Below are 19,016 nucleotides of genomic sequence, written 5' to 3'. Positions count from 1 at the left end.
CAGATGTGGGCGGGCTGCGAGTGCAAATGTCTCGCTCAGTGGGAGGATCAGCTCCGTGTGACGTGCTTCATGGGAAAAACTGCAGTAACACCACAGACAGACTTTACACACTGTGCACAGGGCCAGATCAGCTGGACTCTTCAACACCACGGTAGGACCTCAACTACTTACTGTAGTATAGAAAAAGAGCAGAATTCTTCACTTTTACAAGCTAAATAATAACATGTCTTCTAATAACTTCTATAGGGAACTCTTGTTGTCGTTTCCTGATGTATTAGTTTCAGAGGAAAGCCTGAGATGTGTTTGGTGTATTTGATGTATTTACTGATGATCGAGGTCAATGTATTTATTTAAATGGTAATTTTATTTCTCAATCATTTAAGTACTTTTTTTCATTTTGTATATTTTAATTTTTTGTGAATTTTTTTTTTTTTTTACTAAAATGTATGTTTTCACTACAACTGAAGTTTTTCACTAGGCGTTAATTTCTATATATATATAACCTCTGGTTTGAAAAGCTTGTTAAAACCACTGATTTCACGCTGTTCATTTCCACTACAGTAATTACTTTGTAATAAGCTCAAAGTAGTACAGTTTACATTCTCTATAAAACAATGACAGTTTTACTGGACTGTGTGTGTGTGTGTTGTGCATGTATGGCACCCCAGGGGCTCGGCGACAAAGGCAGCATGAAAAGGGAGTTATTTTTATCAGGAATACAGGCAGTTCTCACAGACACACACACACACACACACACCATATCTCTCTCAATTTTCACCAGTATTAAGATGGAGTTTGTCCACACTTCTATGTCCCTAGAGTCTTTTCTCATTCCCAGATTTCCTCTCCAGTACTTACAAACAGCACTGTGGTGATACCAGTCATATTTAAATACACCTTATTAAATGATTACCAAATTAAAGTACAGTGTACATTTTATCCTAAATCAACCAGCTCTACACTGCTAAATGTGGACAATTAGAAATGATAAAGTTGCTTTAAAACAATGTGAAAAAAAGAAAAAGAAAAAAAGTCCACTAGGCTTACTCTGATCATCAATGTACTGCCACAGTACCTTTTTACAAGTAACATGTCTTAAATGAATACTTCTATGTAAATATAACTTGTTTTGCACCACTGCGGACCATGATCTTCTCTTAAAGAACTAAGAGTGAGGATCAGATCACTTAATCAGCTTTAGTGTTTGAAAACATTGGTCTTTGAGAATTAATCCACCAAAATAGTGACTGCTCTGAAACTGTAGTTGACCTGAAGGGAATTGTGGTGCTCATTGCTGGTGCACATACATTTAAGGGCTTGCAGTTTTGTGGACACTCACTGTTTCTGAGTAAGATTCATGGAGCCACAGTTGTCGAAATGATGAAGAGCACTTTCCACTACGAGCAGGATTTATAGACCTTACCGTAACTTAAACCACTGGATCTGCCTTGATTAATGATGTTTAAAACCTTCTGGAAATTATTTTGCTGTCTCTCCTCTGGGTGTTAATAAATAAGTTGCGCTGTCTTGCAGATGAATGCTACAAGAACTATCCAGGAACTGATTTATTAGTCTCAAAGTATAAACTACAACAAACCTAATCTTTCTGTTTTTAGGTTATTTGAATGCATAGTCCACCCAAAATGAAAATTCTCATATCATTTACTCACCCCCATATCATTCCAAACCTGTACCATTTAACTTTCTTCTGCAAAACGTAATGGAAGATATTTGGAAGAATACTGGTAACCAAACAGTTTGGATTCCCATTGACTTCCATTGTAATTATTTGTCCAATTGAAAGTCAGTGTTTGGTCATCCAAAATTCTTCAAAATATCTTCTTCTAAGACTTACTTTCTACAGCAGAACATACACAAAAAAGGTATTTTGAAGAATTCTGGAAACCAAACACCTTTGGTTCCCAAATGACTTCCATTATATGGACCAAAATACAATGTAAGCCAATGGGAACCAAAACTGTATGGTTACCAGCTTTCTTCAGAATATCTTCTTTTATGTTCTGCAGTAAAAACCCAGTCTTGGAAGAAGATATTTTGAAGAATGTTGGTAACCAAACAGTTTTGGTTCCCACTGACTTATATGAACAAAAATATAATGGATGTCAATGGAAACCAAAATTGTTTAATTGTTTAAATTGTTAAATAATTAAATTATTTTAAGGTGATATTTAATTTAACAGACATAAACATATTTTAAGAATTAAGCCTAAAACCACACTTTTTAAAATTCTTATAACTTTCTATATTTTCTTATTGGGTGCATAATCAAATATGCATAAAAGTCTTCCATTGGGAATACTTTGATATACAAGGGGGAATTATTTTTTAATGGCACAGTCATTTGAAGGTTAGGAGTGCAGAGTAGGTCATCACCACCACAGTAACTCATTAAGTATTACGATGGGACCACATGCTTGCAAACAACATTTGCATAGAATTTGTATTTGAGCTTATTTTTGTACTGCTACATCCTGCAACACTAACTTTGCCGCCTTTTTAAAGAACCGCCTTATTTGGTTTCATTGTAATGGCAGACATGGATGGAACATGGCATTATGGTGAAGGCGCCAGTAAGGTAAACATGATGCTTGTTTATGGAGCAGGGTAAATATGCCTTGTAAAAGAGTAATTAAGGTTAACATCGGCATTCATTCTGTATCCGCAAGCCAACTGCGGTGTGCGCACTCGCACGCCTCGGTTTTTCCGCCATCTAAGTGTATGATGTCACCAGTGACTTCCAGGCGTGCAGTGAGTTTGGCACCAAAAGGAATAGTTTCCACTCTTATCCTGCAAGGATGGGTGTAAATGGAGGTGGGGGGCTGTGACCACATAATGTTTTCGGTTGACCCAAAAACTGGCTTGTCTTTCTCCATGAGTAACTGGGAGAAATGTTGGTCTTCTAAGAACTCCCATCTGGGTTTTCTCTGCCTGGAGAGTGGAATGTGCCATTTTTAGGCAGAAAAATGCCTTTGTTTGCCCTTTTTGAAACCACCAGATTCTTCCCGACCATGGCCCTGACCACAGTGGCATTCCCACAGGGTGGTGCAGGGCACGGAGACAATAGCTGGAGACATGCCAGTGAAGAGCACTAGACTCACAGACACACACACTCTGTTATAACAAATTAGTTTTTCCAGACAGCTTTTAGAAAATCAAGGCAACTATTTATATGACTTTTTTTGTTGTTGTTGTTGAATTTGTCTACTTAAATATTTTTATTAAATATATTAACTTAAATTGATTTAAACTTCATGATGTGTTCTGTTTTTTTTGTTTTTGTTTTTTTTTTCATTCACAGAGGATTTTAATTTTCCTGAAAATGCTGGCTCATGGTATTGTTTTGGACTAAAACTTACTGACTTTGCTCACACAGGGTGTAACAACAGATTTTGTATTTTTTTTCAGCCTAAAATTGCTACTTTCTTCTTCTCTTTCGGTTAGTGCAGATTGTTCGGAGGTCTCATTGATCTGACCTTATGCACCAAAGACTGAATTCATTTGGTGATAATGTACAATAATGAGAGATTTATGATTTAAGAGCAATTTAAGAGGCTGGTCATTTTTGACTGGGAACACTGTTTTGCATTTCCTGCAGTGTTCTGGCTAATATACACTGTCATTTTTGTATTGTTTAAATATTATTAAAGTATTTATTAATGTTTTACATTTGCTTTAATTTTTTTATTTTCAATTTTAATTATTTTAATTTTAGTCAACGTTTTAGTTTTTTGTGGTTTTGTAATTTTAGTCTTATAGATTTTTTTTTTTTTTTCTTTTAGCTATTTCATTTTTCTTTTAGTTTTGTTTCATTTGTAATACTTCTACGTTTAGGTTTCGGCTAGTTGCCAAGACAACATTTGTAATTCATATTTAGGTTCATATAAATTAATATTTTTTAAGTTTATAAATTAATTAATTAATTAATTAATTGTATTATTCATTTATTTTTATAATTATATTTTAATAATATATAATATTTTTATATTATTAAACAGTTTTTAATAATTTTAGATAGAAACTCTTTGTTTTTCATTTAAATGTATTCAGAAGACATTCACATTAATCCAAAGTGACCAACAACTGAAAAACAAGCAACCTTTCAACTAAAAAGGGGGGAAATTATGCATTCGGCCTTTCATTTACATGACAAAAGCATATTGGGTGCCTGAAAACAATTTAAAGTGAAATTAAACAGTATGCAGAACTGCTAAAAAGTAGAAGTTGGCTCTCGAGACTGGAATTTACACTTTATCCTGCGCAAGTTTTGCTTTAATTACAGTGTGCTTCATTTCCCAGAATTCTTTGTTTTGCTTGTCTCATTTTTATGTTATTCATTCCAAATCTTTCTCAAAAGTTTTCAGCCATGAAAATTGTCAGAAATACAGGAATCAATAGCTATACTAACTCTAAAACTGTGGTATTTTTACATATTTTATTAAGAAATAAAAAAATAATAATCGTTATAGTTTGCTTAATTACATAGAATTCTTAGTTTTGCCATTCTCACTTTCCCTGCTGTTCAGAGAAGCACTCATTTTATTCCCAAACCTACAAACTGACAGACTGAACATCTGTCAGAAATATGGGGAATGCTAAGTTTAACTACAAGTTTACACGCAAGTGGATATTAAGCAATTTTGTGGTATACTCTAAATCTGGGCTAAATTTAAAAGCCACAAACAACACATTTAATGTGTGGATGGATTCGTTTAGAATGACTTCAAAATGAAATGAAACAAAGCTTTAATACCATTGACATTTGGCCCGCAGGTGTTCAATAGCAATAACTTATTTTGCAGATAGACCTCAGGAAACAAATATCTACCAGAGCGCACACGCACACACACACTTTACCAGCTGGTTAATTTTTCACACACTAGTTGGAAACCTTTGCAGTTGCTGAACAACATGTTCTATGTGCTTGAATAAGTGTGAGTGATTTTGTGTAAAATTAAGGATTTATTATATTTTCTTCTCATAACACATGCTGCACTGAATAAGCTGGACTCCGGTACACTGAATACCTGTGGAAACCACATTCAAAGAAAGTTTTTGTTGCTCTAATGTTCGGTTTTACAGACCATTTAGCAGCGTGTTTCTTTGGCGAGCTGCGGTTTAGGAAATATATGAGGTGGAACCAGTACAGAGACGCCTTTCCTGGATTTGCCATTGCAGGGGTCTTTGGAAGTCTGTACTGTTTTGAATGGGCCGCATCATGAATCTAAGATCATCTTGTTGATAAAGTGTGTGCATGTGGATCGGAAAATATTACTGTTACGCAAAGTCGTTAATCTGCACCTTGTGGAGGCAGGTTTAATCACGTGGGAACGCTGTGGAATTTATTTGATTAGTTTTTTCACCGTGGTTCAGCTTTAGATGGCAGGCTTAGGTAATGGAGAAAGTTATGAAATCAGGTTTGATCTTTAGTGGATAAGGTAGTTAAAAAGAAAAGAGCTTAGATTGAAATGTGATTAAAACACGTTTTTGTTGATTGAATGTTAGTATGGGTGGTTTGGTTTGAAATTCAGTTCAAATCTGATTTTTTTGTTAATGCATACCAGCCTGCGGATTTTAATTATTTTATTTTTACTATTCACTCTTTGACTGGTTGCAACCGGTTCGTATTTAATGAATCATATTTAAGGAAAAGTAGAGGTCTGTTACATTTTCCAGGTTTTTATTGTACCAGGTAATACTATGGCTCGGCTCAGACACATAGACACTCTTTTGTGAGAGACGCTGTCTGTTAAAATATGACACATGTCTAATATAGCGAGACACACAGACTCCGGTATGTTAATGTAGTGGGAAAGTGTCACCTATGATATGAGAACTGGGCTACTTGGAATGATTCCCACATTCCCTTCTTCTTTCTGCAGACACTGTACATTCCGCAACACTTACAAATTAGTCTCTCCTCCTTCTGTATCTGTGAGAATTATTTATTATTTTTTTATGGATGAGTTGGACCAGACAGAGAACTGATTTGTGAATCTTTATTTTATTTGTTTATTTATTGTTTGTTTGTGTGTTTTAAGTTTGCATTTTTTTTTTTTTTTTTTTTTTTTTCTATTCAAATGATGAGTTCAGTGGTTGGTTGGTTGATGTCCAGAGTGAGCAGAGCTGGAATCTAGACAAAGAAGTATTTCTAATATTCTATATTTATCATTGTGCCAAATGTTTTCCCATATTTCCATTTGTTATTTTTTGCTTTAGTTTTTCTGCCTTAGCTAGTATTGTAAAATGTGGAAAAGAATATGACCGTGTGTCCAAACATTAAGAAATGTTCTGTTGTTTATATCAAGAGTCACTCAGTGTCTTGCACTGCACTGCTATCATTATTTCTTGACAAAAACAATATGGTTTTAAAGGAATTTGAGCGTGATTCATAACTACTTCCAGTTTACAGGGCCGTTCGCTCATTTGTGGGTGAGAACAGGATGTGAAAGAGGGGGAGACCGTGTTATCACTTTCATAAAAGGAAATTCTGATGTTTTCTTACCCCTGGGGAGTTTTACATCTTATTAGATCCGCATGTTCTACAATCAGAACGACTCCCACAAAGAATGCCAGAGCAAAGCAGGAATAAGAGTGGGACAAGAGATACAGGCAGAGAAAAACGACATACTTTATGGAGTTTGCCGTTTACTTGTTATATTGAATTAATACTGTATGTTTTTTATGGGTCATTTAGGTGTTCAACCCTCTTCATTAGAAATTGAGACCCCCCAAAATAATCAAAATAAAAGGTTAAAAGGAATTAAATGAAAGCAGCTTCTCTTGTGATAACGGCCGAATGAATGTACATTATTCTGCTTATTTCACAACTATGAATTTTAACATTTTGAAACATTCATATGAATTGAAATGTTCAATATGTGAGAGAAAAAGAAATAAATCACTGACTGCGGGTTAAAATCTAACTAGTGTATTTGTTAATTAAATCCAAAAACACTTTTTAAAAAATCCCTTGTGATCTTAAACAGAATAGTTCATCAATGCATGTTTTAGCATGTTGCTACATGCCTTTGCATTGACTTCTTCCCAACTTATATATTTTCTCATTGAATTTCCAGTTTTGCTCTGAAATGCATCACATTACAGAAGTTAAATTGGATTGTGAATGGCATTTCAGTTTGTAGAGAGGCATTAGAGGCGATTTGTTGAGTTTTCACTGTGGGAATCTGTTTATTCTCACGCTCTGTCCAGGACACACACATTTATGATCACATATTTAGCACACAAATAAAACGTCCTCTTGTTTCCCCACTGGATCCTGATGACTGTCTTATCCTTTTAATCAGCGATAGCAGACTAGACTCGGATCCCTAGTGTATCTTTTGGCAAACTCGCTTGCTCTCCGTCTTCCTTTCATTCTCTCGAACCCACACAGAGTAGGCCCATTTCATTTACATTTACTCCAGTCATATAATCTTCAGGCCTATTGTTACGAAAGATTTACCACTGATTACAAATCCAAACAGATTCATCTTTGAAAGCAGGTTATATAAATTGCTCTGCATTTCTTTCTGATGTGTAAAGTCTCTCTTTAGAACAGCTCACCGTTAATTACTCAGTGACAACTTTTTTCAAATCTTGTTTTGCTTTAGGACTAAAGTGCATCTCAATCTGTTGACTGTGCTGTATGAGTCAGAGAGGAGCGGAGCGTCATGTCGGAGCCGTTCGACTGTGACAGCTGTAAGGAGTCTCTGTATGACAGGAAATACATCCCTGTGGACAATGTGCCCCACTGTGTCCCCTGTTACGACCGTCTGTACGCAAACACCTGCCAGGAGTGCAAAGAGCTCATCGAACACAACTCACGGGTGAGTGTTCAGGGATCAGCATCTATGAGAATAATAAAAGTTTTTTTTACTGTTACATTATGATAGATAGATGGATGGACGGATGCTTGCTTTCTGTCCACTTAAATTATTAAGTGTTTTTGTTCATATATTTTATGATTGTTCTTAAGTGAGTTTATACTCCGAGGAATAAATTCATTACACCATTTACAGGTGATGCGACTCATTCGTCATAGATTTGCATCCTCACAGCTGGTCACGGTCACGCGTGACAGATCAGTGAAGCAGACGGCCAATGAAAACAGAGCAGGCCGCAGACGCCACAGCGCGCCGCTCACTGTCTGAGTTATAGATCCACTGGGAGAAATACACACTACATAAATACTAATACTCGCTCGCTCTTTTTCTGTGTTTTCCTTCCTCCTCCTTCATCATTCATCTGCAGACGTGATGATTTGTGGGTCATTTGGCTAAAAGGACATCATTTCTTATATGACAGGTTTAACACAGTTTGAACCGCTGTGAATCGATCACATGTGAAGGACTGTTGGGTCTCACAAAGAGTTTTGGTATGCTTGCAAAACTCTCAAAGAATCTCAGTTTGACTTGCTTTTATTTTTGTTTGAATTTGATATAATTAGATGAGATTTAGTTCAGTTGTATTTGTTTTGCTTTTTGCTTGTAATCCAGTTTGAATCAGTTCGATTCCTCTTTGAATCTGATATTCTGTTATCTTTGTTGTAATTTGAATTCGATCAAATCTAATTTGAATCAGTTTCGATTTGAATCACTTTTGAAATTGATTCTGTTTTATTTGATTTGATCCGATGCAGTACATTATTGTACATTTGGAGTACCATGTAAATGTAGCTATTTTCTATATCATAATATGTGATTCAATTTGATTCACTTTCAATTTGATTCACATTTGGGTCTAATTAATTTTTATGTGAACTGATCCAGTTCAGTATTAGTCAAACCCATTTTATATTTCAAATATATTATACCATGGCGTACCATGTAAATACAATGGATGAATTCCAGTATCAAAGAATCTGATCACATTACAGTCTGATGTATTTTGATCCAAAGCAGTTTTGATTCAACATCTGTGAGAAACAGCAAACCGTCACCAACATCAACAGATCTGGTGTAGATAGAGACTGTGAGATGTGTCACATGTTTACTGGAAGGCCTTGAGTGTGTAAAACACGAGAAGCTTCTGTTCTGTGTTCAGTATTAATAGCCATCTGATCTTTGAGAGCTTGGATCAATGGATGGTAGTAAAGCATGTCTTTTTATTGCGTAAGGGTCTCAAACCGTTCCTTTTTATGGTAGTGGAAATGACAAGACAATAGCAAGATCTGTTTTTCTTCAACTTCCTGCACAACCAGCTGCGTCAACACATTTCACCTTTTGTTCAGCTGTGCTGTGATCTTTGACCCACAGTTTGATGATGATTCAATGGAGTAAAATGCAAATTTCTATGGACTAACAGGTTCTAGTAGCCTGAAAGTCACAAGGGCAAATCTAAATTCAATTATTACCAAGTATTGCATGCTTTTAATGATTAAATGGAATTTATGTTTGAACTGACATGCATATGTTGGTGTGCTGTCTGTGTTCAGGAGCTGTATTATGAGGACAGGCATTATCACGAACACTGTTTCCGCTGCTCGCGCTGCGACCGTTCGCTGGCGGACGAGCCGTTCACCTGTCAGGAAGACGCCCTGGTGTGTAACGACTGTTACTGCAATGAGTTTTCAACTAAATGTGTGGCCTGTGGGAAGACAGTGATGCCAGGTACAGTTCCTAAACACACATACATATGCTGTTTTATATACACTTGCATTTAAAAGATAAGAGTCAGTAAGATTGTTTTACTCTGCAACTACATATTTAAACTGACCAAAAGCGGCAGAAAAGACATTTGTAATGTTACAAAATATTTCTATTTTAATTAAATGGTGTCATTTTGAATCAAAGAATCCTGAAAAAACTAAATCACAGTTTCCACCAAAATATTAAGCAGCTCACCTGTTTTCTATGGAAGCTTGTTTGTTCCATGGAATAAAAAATTTAAAAAGGTAATTATGACTCTTTATTTCACAATTCTGAATTTCTTTCCCATGACGGCATGCTTACATCTTGCAATTAGGAATTTTTTCTCAGAATGGAAACCTATGACCTCGCAAATGTGAGTTCTGAGAACAATTCAAAGAAAAAAAAACTTGTGAGATATAAACTCAGAATTGCAAGAATGTCTATAAACTTGCAACTGCATGAAATAAACAAACAATTCTGTAAAAAATATAAAAAAAATAAAAAGATTTGTGAAATATGAACTTGGGATTGTAAGCAAAAAAGTGAGAATTTTGTGATTTTAAAAAAAAAACACCATCCAGCAATTAATTTTTTTTATTATTATCATTCTGTTGCGAAAATACCCTTCCATAGTTTTCAACATTGATAATAAAAATGTTTCCTGATCATCAAATCAGTATATTAAGAATGATTTCTAAAGGATAATTTTACACTGAAGTAATGATGCTGAAAATTCAGCTTTGCATCACAGAAATAAAATACATTTTAAAATTATACAATTTTATAGATAGATAGATAGATAGATAGATAGATAGATAGATAGATAGATAGATAGATAGATAGATAGATAGATAGATAGGAAATGAAGTTGAAGTGTTTCTCACTCTGCTTGTTAAAGCAGAGACTGAGTTAATGAGTTTTGATTGGGCCTCAGGGTGTGGCAGTAGAGATGTGACAGTGTGATTACAGACACGCTCAGCTGAGAGAGAAAAGCCTCAAGCACACGCCTGCAGGCCTGACGCCAACACTCGGGTGTTACGTTACCCATAATTACACTCCGCCGCCTGCCTCTTCTCTCTGGAGCTTTTTGGAGAGAAGTAAGAGACGGGGAAAGTTATAAACGGATAAAATTACAAACTCGAAATGACAGATCTCTCCTCCCTCGTTCATTCAAAACAGACCGGCTGTCTCAGCCCCCCGCTGGGTCATTTTCATGCCCATTCTCAGTCATTAAACACAGATCAGGTGAGCTGTTTTCCCACCAAACCTGTATGTTGCATCTGCGGCTTATATATTTCCAGATTCCACATGCATTTTTAATCGAAGTACAAGCCATTGTGCCATTTCCAGCCTACGATTTTAGGCACGCCTCAAACAAAAATCCCACACAGGAGGCTTGTGTAGATCTAGGGCAGTCCAGATGTACGCATAGTTGTGTGGCATGCATAACATCATGTGTAACCTTTAGCTTTGCAGTTGCAAATTACTTATCGGAAGTGATCGGCCATCCGCAGCACAGTAAATACTCTTAAGGAAAGCCTGTGTAGTGAATAAACAGGTGAGGCTGTTTTTCAGAGGACATTTATTGCAGACAGGTAGAAGCACATTCCCTGATTGTGCAATTAAGCAACACTATAAAACACAAGGAAGCTATGGAATGAGGTTTAGCTCTAAAAAATAAAACGAACAAAAAAATTATTTTTGAGTCTATTCTAGATGTTAGTATTTTTATAGTGTTACTTCTAATTAATATTCTGTTTTTGCTTTTATTTTATATTTTTTCAATGAAGTTCTATTCATTTTGTTTGGTGCATTATCTTTTTTTTTTTTTTTTTTTTGTCTTAGATAACCATGACTTCACTGGACTTGAAAAATTACAAGAACATTAATATTAAAAAGTTAAAATATAAAAAAAAAATTATTTATGAATCATCTTTTAGTAATTTTCTAAATTAACTACATATTATTATTATTATTATTTATTTTTTTGCAAAAGTATCTTTTAAATTGAGATAGATGGTTGTTTGTTTTCTTTTACTTGGTTTTAAATAGTTTTTTCTTGTTCATCTTGTTTTCTCAAATTTATCTTGTTTCAAGAAATGTAAAAATATTTTAACTGGAGAATAAGACTAAAATACATGTTAAGAAATGTTTGAAGAACTCATATCAGTTAAATGCTTTGCTTAATATGTCTTCTCGATGTAGACAATGTGTTTAACAGTTTGTTTTTAGATTTACATGTAATGATTTCGATCTCTTAGGCTCTAAGAGGTTGGAGTACGGAGGCTGCGCGTGGCACGAGGAATGCTTTGTTTGTTGTGGTTGTGAGCAGCCCATCGGGGCCCAGTCATTCGTCCCAGATAAGGGCGAGTACTACTGCACGCCCTGTTACGAGAGACGATTCGCCCCACGCTGCGCCCACTGCAAACAGGTGAGATCAATACTGACAAGAAAGGTTCTTCATTGGCACTGATGATTCCATGAAGAACCCTCTAAAAGGTTCGTTATAGTGGAAAAATGTTTTTTAGATCATTAAAATGTTCTCCACAATATAAAAAAAGTTTATTTTAAGAACTATTTAATAAAATTTCCAAAAAATGGTTCTATCACTGCACTTTTGGAGCCATTATATTTAAGAGTCCAAACTCCACATATCATAATATACATTTTTATATGGAGTCATTTTGGTATTTATTCCATTTCCAATCAATAAATCGTATGCCAGCGAATTAAAGTGTTTTTGTCTGTCTTCTCTCTTACAGATCTTGGTTCAGGGTGGTGTTACATATAGAGACGAGCTCTGGCATAAAGAGTGTCTCCTGTGTACGGTTTGTAAAGTGCAGCTTGCCGGACAGCCTTTCACAGCACAGGGTGAAGATCCATATTGTGTGAAGTGCTTCAGCAACCTGTACGGCCAAAAATGCTCTGGCTGCGACAAACCCATCACAGGTCAGTGTGTGTTCCTCGTAACAAGACTGCTGTTTATTACCAGTCTCTACAGCTGCTAACAGAAACGCTTTGTCAGAAACAAATGACAGTTGTAACATAAACAGGGTCATGGGTTTGAAAGCAGATGATTCATTCCTTCACAATGTTGAATCAGTCTGAAATTGTTTTGCTTGTTTGTTGGGAACTCAAGAGTCTAAATCCACTGGGTTGTGAACTATGAGTCAAGATGGGGTCAGATATCTAGACTGTTTATGCATTTTAATATCTTGAAGTCATATTAACCTCAAAGCAAGTTCAGAAAAAGTTTTGTTTGCCATTAAAGAGATTTTTTATTTACTTACCCTTATTTTATACCAGACTATTTTCTGTAGAACACGAAAGGAAATGATATGCAAAATGGTCACACTGCTGTTTTGCACAATGAAAGTGAATGGGGACTGGGGCTGTCAAGCTCCAATAGTAACAAAAAAACTGTCGATGAACTAAAAAATTAAAAGTAGTCAAACAAAGCTATTTGACTTCAGAAAAAAAATATATAAATTGGGAGTTTTACTCACCCCCAAGGCATCCTAGGTGTATATGACTTTCTTCTTTCAGACGAATCCATTCAGAGTTATATTGAAAATCATCTTTGATCTTTCAAGCTGTTTCATTGCATTCAGCAGGTGTTGCATTGCTTCAGTCCAAAAAACAGTCCATAAAAAAAAAGTGTCTCATACAGCTCCGGGGGGTGAACAAAGGCCTCCTGTAGCAAATCGATGCATTTTTATAAGATAAGCATCCATATTCAAAACATAATAATCAATTGAATCTAGTTTGCGCTCATAGTTGTAAACAAAGCAGTTCCGGGGGAATTACGTATGAGGTCAGCTTTGCACATGTTCCACTCATGGAAATGAAGTGGAGAAATCAAAACAAAAAAACATCTAATTAGTGTCAAAGGATTTCAATACAAGCTAAGAGGAGCCTGGTTTTCCTTTGCTAAAGTAAGGAAACATTGCTTATTTTGATTCTGTAAATGAACATTGGTTTTCACGAGACTCACCAGCACATGCTCAGCACAGACTTCATACATCATGCTCCTGGAGTTGCTTCTGTGTACATCTGATGGAGAAAGCTTGATTAAAGTGATTATTACGTTTGAAATATGGATATTTTTCTTAGAGTAATGCATCGATTTACTACAGGAGGCCTTTGTGAAACACCTTTTTTTTTAATGGAAGAGTGCTCTTTTACACTTCTTTTGGACTGAAGCACTGCAACACCTGCTGACTGTAATGATAGATCTTTAAAGATTAAAGTTTTTTTTTTTTTATATATAACTCTTACTGGGTTCTTTCGAAAAAAGAAAGTCATATACACCTAGGATGCCTCGGGGGGTGAGTAAACTTGTTGTTTTAGAGATTGTGGAGACCATTCAACAAAATATAACAGCTCTAAATCTTTTCCTCAGGTTTTGGAGAAGGGAAGTACATCTCGTTTGAGGAGCGTCAGTGGCATCAGCCATGTTTTAAGTGCTCTGAATGTTCTGTCTCTCTGGTCGGAGCAGGATTCTTCCCCAATGGAAAAAAGATTATCTGCAAAAGCTGCAATGCCAAATAACCCACAGATGATAACAGACCTTTGTGTATATAAATACATTTATGAAACATCTGACATCATTTAAACATGAAATGTATGATGTACATTAATGTTTTGTTGTTGCATTCTCCCAAATCTGGATTAAAAAAATCTCTTATATTGAAGGATATGTTTGATCTGGCTGAAGAATTTTAAACTTTAAATTAGAAACTCAAATCATTTGAACCAAGCATGAGTACACGCCAAAGGCTTAGTTTCCTGAGATGTTGTTTTTGTCATTAGCCTTTTGAATTTACATCTGAGAAGTTTCCCATGTGTTTGCATAAACTTCAGGCCTTTAAATTTCCTCCAACAGCAACATTCCTCAAAAAGATTTGCATTTGAACAAAATACACACACTGACCCAAATGATTGTTAATATGGGAAGTCCTGTGCTCGACAAGATGCAACGCTCAAGGATTGAATCATTTAATGATGCATATTGACAAAAAATGTTGTTTGTTAAACACAGTGAATTTTACAGTGCACTATTTTATTGCACCAATGTATGCTTTAAATAACTCTCACATTAAATATTTGCATATTAATCCCTATTTATGTTCCTTTCAAAATAATATTTTTGATGATTTTTACAGATGCTTGATGAATTTTTGCACATGAATGCCTTTTGTGAAACTGCTCCTACTGCTCTATTCCCTTTCACAAAAAAATTTGAAACAAAATGACAAATTTCAAATATCATTTGAGGTTCAGTCAGGTTGAATAATTCATTCTTAAAGCAAGGATTTAACTAATTAATGCGTTGTCGGAATTAATTCTTAATATTTTCTTACCTCATAATTTACGGAGCTCCTTACTTTAACACTGAATTGATGTAAAAAGATGTAAAAGTTCATTTAATTCTGCATATATCATACCATAACATTGCTAAGAACTGTCTGTCTCCTTACAGTAATGGACAAGTCCTCCATGTGAAGTTAATTCTAATAATTGCTTTTAGTTATGCTTGATTTTAAATCTCATGTGAAACATTTATTTTTCCTGCACTCTTTGCCCTTTTACCAAATGCCAAAATACTGACAAATGTTTCTTTCCCAAACAAGGGCATGCAGCACCAAAGACATTATGATGGAACATGTAATTTCCTGAAATGATTGATGCCAGATTTGAAACACAAAGAGCAGGAAGTACAGACTGTACCTAGTTTGGGTGAAGTACTGAGAAAGCAGGTCAATACTTAAGCAATGTCACACCAATCACTCTACTCAGATTTTCCACACACATCCAGTGTAAAATATGGGCTGATGGTTATAAAATCATTGTTATAAAAGTTTTCCAGGATATGTCTTTGTGACATTGCTTTAGATGCAAAATATCAGATTAAGTGTCTGTACCTGCTCTGAAGTGCATTTCTCTAACTCCATTTTTCTTTATTTTTTTCTCCGTATCTTTTAATCGTTTGTTTTTTTGTTTTTTTTAGTGGATATATGAGCCCAGCTCTCCTCAGGTTTACACAGGTGTCCACAATAACACCATCCACTGGCATCTGACAACCACAAACACTAGACAACCCTATAGTCCTACTATTTTATTATTTAAAATAAATGCAGCTCAGATTGATATTTCATTAAATAATGCAATGACAATTATATACATTTTCAGAGTATAAATTTCCTATTTTACCTCGAGGTCCAGAAACAAAATATGAGTGTGAGAAACATGACAAAGCAGAAACAATCTTTTTAAACCCCTTTTAAAAACATGAATCCATCGTTGTAAGTTTAAAACATTCTCACGACTCTTTCCTTGGATGCAGTTGACCCTGTTTATAGGAATATGAAAATTGTGCCTTAGTTTGTCCCAGGAGAGACTGTGGGTCCTATTCGCGATGTACTCTGGGGTTTTGGTTACATCTTGTGTCCTAATCCTTATCAGATGGAACATTTCTCCTAATGTTTCTGTTAAAACCATCTGAACTAATCATTGTAACCACCAAGTCCATCATGTGTTAAATACAGCAATACATACTCAAACCATGTGTGAAAACGCAAACCATGCATTCAAATCTTGATCCAATTAGGGGTACAGGCATCATTATTCATAATTAATTTGACAGATTTGAAATAAACACAATGAAAAATAATTTTAGTTAAGTTAGCTAGAAAATATATTCACTAAAGAAAGGTACAACTTTCATCGGCTTTTTATGATATATATATATTGTTATTTGTCATGCTTTCATTCAATGAAAAACTGAAGTCATTGCATTTTTTTATTTATTTATTTATTTTTTGAGATGACTTTCTCAAGTTAAATTCATACATTGACTCTAGGGGTCAAACAACTAAAAATCAAGTCAAGAATCTGGGTGTGATTGAACTGTCAGTAGTCATGAAAGCAGTAACTAAATCAGCATAATATCATCTCAAAAACATTGCAAAAAATAGTTGTTTTGTTTCCTGTCAAGACTTGGAAAAACCTGTTCATGCCTTTGTCACCAGCAGGGTGGACTACTGTAATGATCTCCTCAAGGGCCTTACCTTCATCCAGAACACTGCTGCCAGGATTCTGTCTACAACCTGAAAATCTGAGCATATCACACCAGTCCTTGGGTCATTAGGATTGGTTTTAAAGTACTTTTACTCGTTTATGTATCACTCAATGGCCTATAGAGCCTCAGACCACTCATTAGGATAAATGCTGCCTGAGATAACTGCATGTTCATGGATTGGTTTAAAAGGGGTTATGTATTGATACTCAAAACCATGGTAAACACTGCAGCGATTGGCTGGTGGCAATGTAATGAGATCATATAATATACATTTTTGACAACAAAGACATTAGTTTATTCCAGTAACATTTATTTTAACATAGTTTAAGTTATCAGTAAAATATAGACTATAAATTAAATGATTAAATGGTCAGTAATATGTTCACACGATATGTTGTGATGGGTAGATGAACCGGGTATACCTCTCTAATCATCCACCCTCCTTATCCCGTTTGTGCGACTTCAGCCGCTTCTTGACATGGGTTTAACGACTTCTAAAAATTATGTAATACACTTTTATATTAATGGTAAGGTACTTTACAATCAGAATTGATTGGCAAGCAGCTGCAGTTACTACTGTTTAATGCGGTATTGATTGCCATTGGTTAATGTTTTCAATAAAACGCAACCTATCTACAATAAACAGAGAGAGAGCGAGTTAGATACAGAATATGGTGGGGAAGCAATGTAAAAAAAATGCACCAAGCTTCTCGTCAGAGGAAATTGAAGTTTTGCTGGATCTTGCCACCAGGTCATAGATCACACCCCTATGGTCCACTATAACCTGCACGTTTATGGCTGCATATCCCTTTCGTGATATGTACGCCTGATCAGTCACTGATGGATTGGCGATTGGGATGAGTGTGCCATTCACCAGGCCCAAGACTCTGGGGATGCCAGCAATGGCCTGCATCGTCTTTGATTCAATACAAGGACACGTTGGGTCGCTGCCATTGTTGGTCACTTACTGGACACCACCATGCTTACCCATTTATAGATCTTAGCCATTTAGAGCCAAATTGTTTGCCAGATTTTAATTATCAAAAGTGATTGCCAATTTAAATGCTTCAGTAACATTACAAAATAGCCTAGGCTAATTACCACCATATTAGTTCTGATACCACATAAAGTCAACTTCATAAATAGGCCTGTATCCATTGCGAACATATTTTACTATTAGTCTTAAAATGTCCATAACATAAAATCATTGTTGAGCCACAACATTGTCAACATACCATAGTTGTATACTTGTACTGTGCTGCGTTGATTTCTAAAGACTGCTGCACAGTGGCGCCGACTAGCGTCTTGAGCTCAAACAACACTAAGAGAGAGCTTACCAATGGTCCAGACCAACCTTATGAAAGTGTGACTTACAGAAGATATACTTAGCCTACAAACGTGTCGGGAATCGTGCCATAACGTTAAGAGAGAGGTTAAGGAATAGGTTAAGAACTACTTAGCGATAAGAACGTTTTGGGGATTCAGGGCCTGTTGGGGACAATCTTGCTTATATTTCTTAAACTTACCAGTGAGTATCAGATGTGTCCACAGGGATCTTTAAAAGGCAATAAATATTCTGTTCTTTAGAGGTTGAATGTTTCAGGTATCCATATTGTTGTTGGCCAAGTTATTGTCACTTTCTTTGAATCTCTCACTGAACTCCAGCATGTGTGTTAATGTGTGCCTTTTTTTGTACCGAGCCTGATGTTTCTATCAGCTTTATCTCAGTTGCTTGTGTATATAGCTTATACAAGTGAACCAAAGAAGAAATATTTGTATAAATTTCAAAACGTCTTTTGTGATCCACAAAAAAAAAAAAAAAAAAGGATACTGTGGCTCTCGATACTTCACAAAGACTTGCGTCATAGTAACACTGGATGTGCACCAACAGTTGAGTGGATTGCAATATTTTCTGTGCAGTTGTGTAACTGCTCTGCTAACTAAACCATCACACTCTGCTCTTACTGATGGAATGTCAAATGAGTGAAGATTGGCCACCAGGCTGTGTATTGGCATCTAGTCTCCCTCACCATAATGGCCAGTCTTTTAGTTTATTTGTCCACACCAACCACTCAAGTTTAGAAGTACTGTTAAAAATGTCTTGCTCAATCTATACTCAACAGTTCAGTGGTTCAAGTGTTTTCTTGTAAATTAAAAAGTAATCCGATACTAGTTACTTGTAATGTATCTGATGTAACTCGGGTTACTTGTAATGAGTTGTAACCCTTAACAGTGAATATTGTAATATATTCAGATTCGAAAGCATCACAGTTATTGATATACAT

General features: G+C 35.6%; 1 protein-coding gene across 1 annotated transcript; it reads left to right on the top strand.

Moving 5' to 3' along the window:
• The first annotated feature begins 22 nt into the window (after nucleotides 1–22).
• Nucleotides 23–14,773, top strand: LOC127979670 (four and a half LIM domains protein 3). Its single transcript, XM_052585263.1, has 6 exons — nucleotides 23–151; nucleotides 7,632–7,847; nucleotides 9,455–9,629; nucleotides 11,912–12,081; nucleotides 12,413–12,599; nucleotides 14,053–14,773. Exons 2-6 carry the CDS (start codon nucleotides 7,692–7,694, stop codon nucleotides 14,199–14,201), a joined length of 837 nt encoding a protein of 278 aa, XP_052441223.1. The 5' UTR covers nucleotides 23–151; nucleotides 7,632–7,691; the 3' UTR covers nucleotides 14,202–14,773.
• Nucleotides 14,774–19,016: the final 4,243 nt, after the last annotated feature.

Source organism: Carassius gibelio, chromosome B19, assembly GCF_023724105.1.
Source record: "Carassius gibelio isolate Cgi1373 ecotype wild population from Czech Republic chromosome B19, carGib1.2-hapl.c, whole genome shotgun sequence".
Lineage (NCBI taxonomy): Eukaryota > Metazoa > Chordata > Actinopteri > Cypriniformes > Cyprinidae > Carassius > Carassius gibelio.
Note: the sequence above shows the minus strand (reverse complement) of the source record. Positions and strands in the feature narration are given on the sequence as shown.

Excerpts from the sequence above, each read along its gene's own strand:
- LOC127979670 (XM_052585263.1), top strand. The coding sequence starts at position 7,692 with ATGTCGGAGCCGTTCGACTGTGACAGCTGTAAGGAGTCTCTGTATGAC. Across the intron at positions 12,082-12,412 it reads GCTGCGCCCACTGCAAACAG|ATCTTGGTTCAGGGTGGTGT; the intron begins GTGAGATCAATA and ends TCTCTCTTACAG. Across the intron at positions 12,600-14,052 it reads CTGCGACAAACCCATCACAG|GTTTTGGAGAAGGGAAGTAC; the intron begins GTCAGTGTGTGT and ends TCTTTTCCTCAG.